Here is an 8,555-nt window from a genome sequence, read left to right as displayed (position 1 = left end):
ACTGTTTCAAAACTTCTTGCCTAGTAATTGTTTTTCTCATTCTTCGATAAACAAGGAAGCTCTAACATCGGAGACAAACTTTTGATTTGTCCGTTTACGTAAAAACAAATGTTCTACTATCCGTGTTTTTGCTCCAACGAGCAAGAATTGGAGGGTAAATGCTATTATTCATTTTATTCTTTCATTTAAAACTCATTAACAATTTCTTAACAAAAACCAAATTGCTTTTGAATGGAGGCAAATGAACTCTTTATCAATAATCTTTCCGGCGACTTCCCTAAATAACCTACGCAGGTGATACGCGCTTCAGAAATTATAAAACAGAAAAGAAATTTAACATTTTTCGCACTAAACCGATAAATATGTACTGACTGGTTTCCCTTCTTCATGGTCCCTAAAAAAGCTCTCCATAAATCGATATCTAAAATTGCAGCCGGATAGGGAAGGAAACAGTGATCTCTTTTGTTCTTGCTACACACCTCGTCGTATTAAATTTGACTACCGGACGAGGCAAAGTACAGAATGTTCGGCCGGACTGGAGCGGTAAAAACCTGTTCACTTCTTGTACCCCTGAAGATGAAAGCAATTCTCTTAATGCTCTTGATGTTTCAAGCTGTGAGGTAACTATCATCCACCTTTACGAGTAGAGGTTGTTTCACATGTCTGACTGAGTTTTAAGCTGAGCATTTGAGACTGTGTTGAGAGTAATTACATACGTTGATGTACAAGCCAACCTTCAATAGTACAGACTTTCTATCGTCCTTAATAAATTGAGAAATCGTTTGTTTCAGCAGTAGGAAACCCGATTAACACTGGAACCCAGTGGCTTAAAGACTGATATATATTACATTTTTATTCTTTACGATAGTCTGCGAGTAGAGTGAAGGTTTTAATATGAAGTTACACGATAGCATAATATAAGTATATATATTTATTTTTTTGAAGAAAGTTAAGAGCGATTTCAACATCATGGATAATTTTATTATGTGACCTCGAAAATCAACCGTGTCTATGAAAAATCAGTTTTTCTTTGTAACGACAAAGTTAAGCATTAGGGTCAATAGATATGGAACACGGGAAATTTAACTAGCTTGAAACATTTAAATGTCCTCTTTCTGTGTCAAGCGATATTTTTCAGTTGGAATATGACTTTACTTAAAAAAACGCACTTACTTAGCATGAAAACTACTCGGAATGATAAATTTGACCAAGATCGATGTTCGTAACACGTTGCTATAGTAACAATAAACGGTATTGAATAATACAGCTCTCGTTAAAACTAGGATTAGTTTTTAAAAAACATCTCAAGCACACTAAAAACTACTTTTTTTTTTATCGCAATAGACCAATATAACTTTGCGACCTAACTAACCTTTCAAATGATCAGTCGTGGGTTGCTGTTTTTACACAGAACAAACTAGAAAATTCTTACAGGAACATGTGTTAGTAGAGTATTATAACGTCAAGTATAAATGTCTGTTTAACATCCCGTTTCAAAATAAACATTTACTTAAGTAAAGGCTACCACATTAACAAGAATGCTATTTTCGTATTTTATCTTTTCTAAATTGAATTAAAAAAGAGTGATTTATCTTCCATGTTGCCAGACTTAACTTTTTCCTCGTACGTGAGTGAATTCAATCTTTTTGTTTTTGTTTATTAACATTAAAATTCAATTGACGTCGAGCTAAGATTCTCTTCAGAAGTGACGCGAATCACTAATTTGAAAGGTCTATAAAATGCCTTATCGCATTGTCAAGCCATATGGGATTTAGATATCGGTGAAAAGGCGAAGTGCCTCTTTCGTTTGTTATAGTTGAAGCCTTGAATCAAAGATAAATTTACGCAGATTCATTTTTAGTTGGCGGAATATGCGCGATTGTAACTTTTAAAAATACATAAACCCTAACATCATCTGGCGTAAAAAGAAAGTTGTAGAACAAGTTGAACACCGCGACGACAGGGACCTAGGTCCTGGTGCTGTGTTCTTGAGCAAGACACATGTTCTTTCCCTTTACAGTGACTCGCAGTCAATCTGTTTCTCAGTTCTCCTTATTTTAAGGGATTTGATTCACGATTAAGTAGAAGCATGAGCAAGGATATATGGAACATTTTCGCAGTGTAAACATATTTTCATATTTCTCCTATAAACGGGTTTTTTCGCGTTCTAAACGCTCCGCACGTATGCACGTCCGCACGTGCGTACACAAGTCCGCATTTACCCGTTTTGAAACATTCGACTTTTTAACTAAGCCAAAATTTTTAGTAAATCAGCAGGATGCTGGTGAAGCGTCGAGCTTTAAACAGAGCATTTAATCTGTGAAAAAGGCAACCTTGTCTTTGAAGCATTATTCTTGATATGTGCACATCTCTGTTAACCCTAACAAGTAACTCCATGAAGTATGGACGGACACCGGGTTGAAGTGCCAACGCCGGAAAACCGTAAAAAAGCTTGCGACCTACTTTAAGGAGCTCAGTCACTGTGTTTTGTCTTTTTTTTTTGGCCACGTACAAAATCTCCTTTAAATGGAAGGAAACTTGAAAATAATAGTTTACTAAGATAGGAAAACATCAAAGAGATAATAATAAACCATAAAGGAACAAGGATGGTAAAGGATGGCGAAGATTGACACGGATTGCAAACGACGAATTTGAAAAATTTAGGCTAAACTTTTGAAAATGTGCAAACCGTGACTGAGTTCCTTTAAGAACGCAGAGAGTTTCAAAAATAGATACTTAAAATTCTAATAAGAGAAGTTATAGATAAAAATTTTAGGATGAAAACTTGTGAAATAAATAACGAACAACGTTTCTCTGCACTCGTGACAGCTCAAAATGTAAAGTACAATAATATTCGTGAATAAGATTATATCATCGCACTTAAAAGAGCTCAGTCACGGTTTGCGCATATTGAAAAGTTTAGCCTCAATTTTTCAAATTCGTCGTTTGTAATCCGTGTTAATCTTCTCCATCCTTAGCCATCCTTGCTCCTTTATGGTTTATCATTATGTCTTTGATGTTTTTCTATCCTATTAAACTGTTATTTTCAGCTTTCCTAACATTTAAAGGTAATTTTGTACGTGGCCCAAATAACGCAAAATACCGGCGCGACTGAGCTCCTTAACATTTCGAACTTGACAATGCTGTCACGAGGACAGCAAAACGTTGTTAATTCGTCATTAATTTCGCTAGTTTTCTAAAATACTTAAAAGATACATTTCTTTTACTGTATGTTGCAGGCTGACATCACAATCCGAACTTGAATCAGTCAACGAAGAATCAGACGCTAATAACAACAATGATAATCGTTTTCTGGAAGGTAAAGTGTCACGAAGATCGGCGAATGACGACACGATCACAATACAACTGCGACATCGTTCCAATATCTCATGGGAATTTTTGGCCATTTCTTTCAACTTGACTACAGAAGACTTGGAATTGAGGTAACATGCATTAATTGGTTAAAACTACTCTTTCATTATTGATTACCCTTACTAATTCTATTACTTTTCGTAAGAGTGAGTGAGTGAGTGAGTGAGTCTTGAGCAATATTCTTGATCCTCTCTTGTCTTAAAAAGTTGAGAGTTTTCATCACTGATTTTCGCCCCCAAAATTTTAACGACAATTTTCGTGTCCATTACGTGAGACAAGTAGGCGGTTTTACGAACTGGCATCGCTTCATTAATGAAAGTTGTTAACTAAAGCTCAGAGCCTAAATGATGACGGAAAGAGTCGTTAGTCAAATGTTTAAGACATCAAATGTTTTAACACATCTTTCCAGGCATTACACCCACGAATTAAATTGTCTTAACAGGACGTCTGTGTACTGGTGATAACTTGAAGTAAAAGAGTTAAATAGCTTCCAGAATGTTCAGGAGATATAAAAGAAGATTAGAGACGAAAATTTATTCAAATTTTAAAAGCTTTCAGGTTTTAATGAGAAATTTATTAGCTTAGTTTCCGGGGTCTTTGCGGGTCCACGAGGGAGCTTACGTAAACCACGCCGTTACCGCCGACGGCTGCAAAAGGTTAATAAGAAGAAAAATTAATGGCTACGCACGTGCGCTTTAAATCTTGGTTGATTTTGTTGCCGTCGTCTGCAAACGAGATCGTAAAATAACCAAAGTCTGCGTCCTCTGGAAAACTTGAACCACGACGGTGAAATGCTAATGTTTCTGTTTAGAACTGAGTACTGTCTGCACATGTCAAGTTCTTGATAGTTCTGACACCCGCAGACACACTGAACAGAGCGAGATAAACGTGAAATTCGTAAGTACAATCGGCGTTGTCCGCGGCGTCGCCGTCGTACCTGCGTAAACTCCCCTGCAATGTGACAGGTAGACATTTTATAAGTCCTTTCCACTAATACGTCCCTGGCCTTTTGATTTCGCAATGAGCGAAGGATTAAACAAAAGGTCGACTTGAGGTATGTCTATGTGGCGGACGGTGAACGCAATAGCCCATTTCGGAGTTGCCTTCTCCTTCACATCACCTGACACTGACTCATTCTGTAACTTTGGTGGATGTTTGTCTCTCTCCTCTGCAGAGGCTCAAAGGGGTTTTTCGGGTGGAAAGAATCCGCTGAATGGTAGGAGTGCAGGCGCGGGGACCCAGCCTACTTTGCGCCCGCACTCACCCCGCAAAGCGGCTTTCTATAACGAACGTTTCGAAAATCTGCGAAGGAGAGAGGATGTTTGTAAAAACCTCTCCTAGAAATAGCATTATTAATCGTGCCATTTTTTTTGTCTCAGCTACGAGACCATTTGGAATGAAGGAAAAAGAACCGTAACTTTAAAAAGTGCAAGAGGGCCAGCTGAGGACAAGAAGGATTTGCACGCAGATGAGTATCACACATCCAAGCAGACAAGGAACAAAAAAGCCACAAAACAACACGGGTAGAGTTACAAGGGAAACCTTTTTTATGTTACTGAGGGTTTTCAGAAATATTTCCAGGCAGTTTACGAAGAAAAATCTCTGCTGATCTTATATATACCTGAAGAATGTAGAGTGTCGAAACCGGTTATCTTCATTTGCTATGAATTTACATGTGTACGTTGAGTGATTAGCTAAATATATTTGCACCACTTTGTTCCGGGGGGACTCCCATATAAAAAGGACAGGGGTGCTCCTCGGAAATTTTAAAAAAAAACCCATAATAAGTGTTTCGTTGATTAATATTAACTTCGTTTATTGACATTTGATTATTTGATTAGTCGCGTGATTGACAGCCGATGGCGTAATCGCTAAGTAAGTTGATCTTTGAGTTAGAATGACACGTTTTCAAAACCACGAAATCAGAGACAAAGGTCATAAAGCGTTTTGTACCTTACGTTGAACATCGCTAACCTGTAGTATTTTACTGCTCGATCTGCTGACCCGTTTCGCTGACCTGTTACCGAATTAAGTTTGACTGGATATCGCCACAGAAGTAAGTGACCGTTTGTTTATGTAACCCGTTGAATTTTGAGAATTATATTTTCCATGCAATTTCATGAATCGCTCGCTATTAGGTTTCTTAAGAATTATGTATCTTATGTATCTTCCTTATAGATCGAATAAAACAATATAAAGATTATACGATTCCGTATCCAGTCATTCATCCGAGAATCATTTTTTCCCCTGGACCAATAAGTACCAAAATCTTGTCTTGTAGGCGTGGCTTGAAATGTTTTCACCCCTAAGAAGTACCAATTCTGAAACAATACATTAACTGACACTTTCATAATTTTTTAAAGGCGATAAATGCCTTATACTCGTAAAGTTGATTGTCAATTCGATCGAGTTTATCAGTTCGATTATTAATTTAGCGATAACTATAACTTGTACCGACGAGAAATAACATTTGTCGTTAACGTGAGATTTAATCTCTGTTGAAATTATCAGGGACACAAATCAACGTGTAAGGGCCAAGCGAGTGATCGTGGGAGAAGATGAACGAAAAAACCTTCCGTCCTCGAGCAAAGCCCAGAAGTCACCGCACTCCGCCGCATGTAAGGTATCCTGCAAAGGATTCTGTTCCTGGTCGTGTTCCGGCATTTTGATTGGTCAACGTCACGTGCTTACAAGCGCGCATTGCATCGACGACGTGAACGTTGCTACGCTTCAAGCTGGCTTCCTGGAGCGAAATGGCCGACTACAGTGGTATGGTGTGAGCAAAGCTTACGTTCCACTGCGATGGAAAATCAGCAAAGATGACGATTACGCAGTGTTGAAGTTACGTGGTCTTCCAAACCGACGATCGTTTGTTCATATATCATCAATGTCTTTGCCTACAGGTTCTATGATTTCCATCACGGGTAAGCGATGATATGAATGCTATCAAAGTAGAGTGAGGTCCGTAGTGGAGAAATATTGGTAGAGTTTATTTATTGATTTATTGATTTATTGATTTATTGATTTATTGATTTATTTATTGAATTGGTCGAGTCACAGGCTAGTTCCATAAACGAGGGTTTCTCAGGGGGGGGGGGGGTCTTTGTTCCCTCGTTCTCTTCCAAAATTGCCCTATGTTCCCATGTTCCCACACATTTTCGTTATTTGTTCCCCTTTGTAATTTTTCGAATTTTGTTCCCCTGTTCCCAAAAAATGGCTAATGTTCCCTTGTTCCCTTCGATATTTTGCCAATGATCCCTTGTTCCCCAAAACCCCTGGGAGACCCTCATAAACCTGAAGAAAAAAAGAACGAAACCAATATTCTTAAATACAGACCGAACAAGTTAACTCAATAAAGTATTTACTATAATGGCTCTCTTTATTCTGCTGATAAATTGATGCGTCTTTGCGACCCATTCTAGGTAAGCGCGCGCACAAAACAGAAGTATTTATTTACATGTACATTTCTCATTTCGCCGCACTGAAATTGTCCTCGATCCAAACACGAAAGTAAAAAGATTTCTACTTAACAAAAAACTGTCTATTCTGTGCAATGAGCTGAGAAAAAGCAATTGGCCAAATTAATTCGTGAGCGGCCATCTAAACGGTTCGTATTACAAAATTCGTGCCGCTAGGGAACCAATCAGAGTTCGCGTTTTCATATCAGACGGTTCGCTGATGCATAAAACATATTGACTGAGAAACCAATTAAGCATACTGAAGCGCATTTTCTCCCCTGGGTACCCCTGTGTTAACAGCACCTTAATGTGCAACTTTCCAAACCCCTTTCCCCGAATGCCGCTAATTTGACACGCCGACAATTTTGCGACGATTTGAAATCCATCTTCGAGGAATCTCGGCACAATTGGCTAAGCGCAACAAACAACAAAAGGCTTTTGTTTGGACGAATTTGACTCACTACAATGGGCCATTTCTTGATACGACAGAATAGATAGTGGGTAGCGTAACCAATCAGAGAACGGCATTCGCGATAGAACGCTAATAGATTTACACTAAAACTCGATAGAAACACGGAAAGCATTATCTGCTCGACTTGTCTCGTTTTCCAGTGTTTGGCCAGGCGGCGAGTTGTAATTGGTCAAAGTATATTTTATTTGATTTTGCTTTACTACACAGGATTTCCAAGTGACAAAGCTCCTAGCAGTCTTTGGATGTCAAAATGTCGCGCGCTCAAAGTGACCAGCGGTCTCATTTGGAATGACTGTGATGCGGCCCGAGGAAGTTCAGGGTCCGGTGTGTTACTGAAGGACACCAGCAGCGGATCCACTCGAACTGTTGTTGTCGGCGTCTTATCACGCGAGGGAACTCTAAGAAGAGGCTCCAAAAAACTACGACTTAACGTGGCTGTTCATTTAACGGGGACTCGGTTGTCCCAGGTTAATGAATGGACAAGCGAATGAACTCGATCTCTGTCACAATTAACAGCAATTCAAAATTAAAGCTCATGGAAATACACAAGCTGCGTGATTTATATATTACTAGGATAGTTTTGGTAGTAAATTCCTTATGTTCAAAACTTTAGCAGCAGATTAATTTTATTTGTCGGCTAGGATCGCCTGGTTATGACTGGCCGATGCAAGGTTGTCAATCGCAGTAATCGATAAATCATGGATCACACTTTGCACCCAAACGGTCTGCCTGAGCCTGGCACCCAGTCCCCCTCTCGTGATTCTCTCCACACGAGGCTTAAGCCCTCCGCCCTATCTCACAGCAAGCAACAATAACAAACAAATAAAACAAAGCTAAAAAAGAACCACGCAAGCAAGCAAACACACAACAGTTGGTAGAAGATCACGGTGTTTCAGCATGATAGAAGGAAAAATAGTGAATTCTTGTATCTGATGTTTCTCCTTCCTTCGCGCCGGGACACGTAAACTTCGATCAAACAACAGTAAACCATGTCTGCCCACAATACCTTTCGGCATTGTTGCCTTGCAGGACAACCTTTCTCGAAACGGCTGTATGCTTACTGCACAAAACTTACTGTGTAGGGGAGGCGCAGTAGTCTAGTGCGCTCGCTGGACTCCGGACGCACTGACCAGGGTCAATGTGTCGTGTTCTTCGGGCAACAGTGCCTCTCTCTCCCCAGGTGTATAAATGGGAACCGGCGACTTTAATTCTAAGGGAAATCCCCGCGATTGACTAGCATCTCGTCCAGAGAA

The 8,555-nt window shown here is 39.4% G+C and overlaps 1 protein-coding gene across 1 annotated transcript; it reads left to right on the top strand.

Annotated features, from left to right (window-relative positions):
* Nucleotides 1–215: 215 nt before the first annotated feature.
* LOC145499558 (serine protease 23-like) lies at nucleotides 216–8,539 on the top strand. The gene is made up of 5 exons (XM_081479079.1): nucleotides 216–620; nucleotides 3,240–3,443; nucleotides 4,752–4,895; nucleotides 5,884–6,296; nucleotides 7,510–8,539. The coding sequence occupies exons 1-5, from the start codon at nucleotides 523–525 to the stop codon at nucleotides 7,791–7,793; spliced, it is 1,143 nt and encodes a 380-aa protein (XP_081335205.1). The 5' UTR covers nucleotides 216–522; the 3' UTR covers nucleotides 7,794–8,539.
* The last annotated feature ends 16 nt before the right edge of the window (nucleotides 8,540–8,555 follow it).

The sequence above is a fragment of the Orbicella franksi genome, chromosome 10 (assembly GCF_964199315.1).
Source record: "Orbicella franksi chromosome 10, jaOrbFran1.1, whole genome shotgun sequence".
Taxonomy (NCBI): Eukaryota; Metazoa; Cnidaria; class Anthozoa; order Scleractinia; family Merulinidae; genus Orbicella; species Orbicella franksi.
The sequence above is the reverse complement of the archived record's forward strand: the minus strand, read 5'-3'. Positions and strand labels throughout refer to the sequence as shown.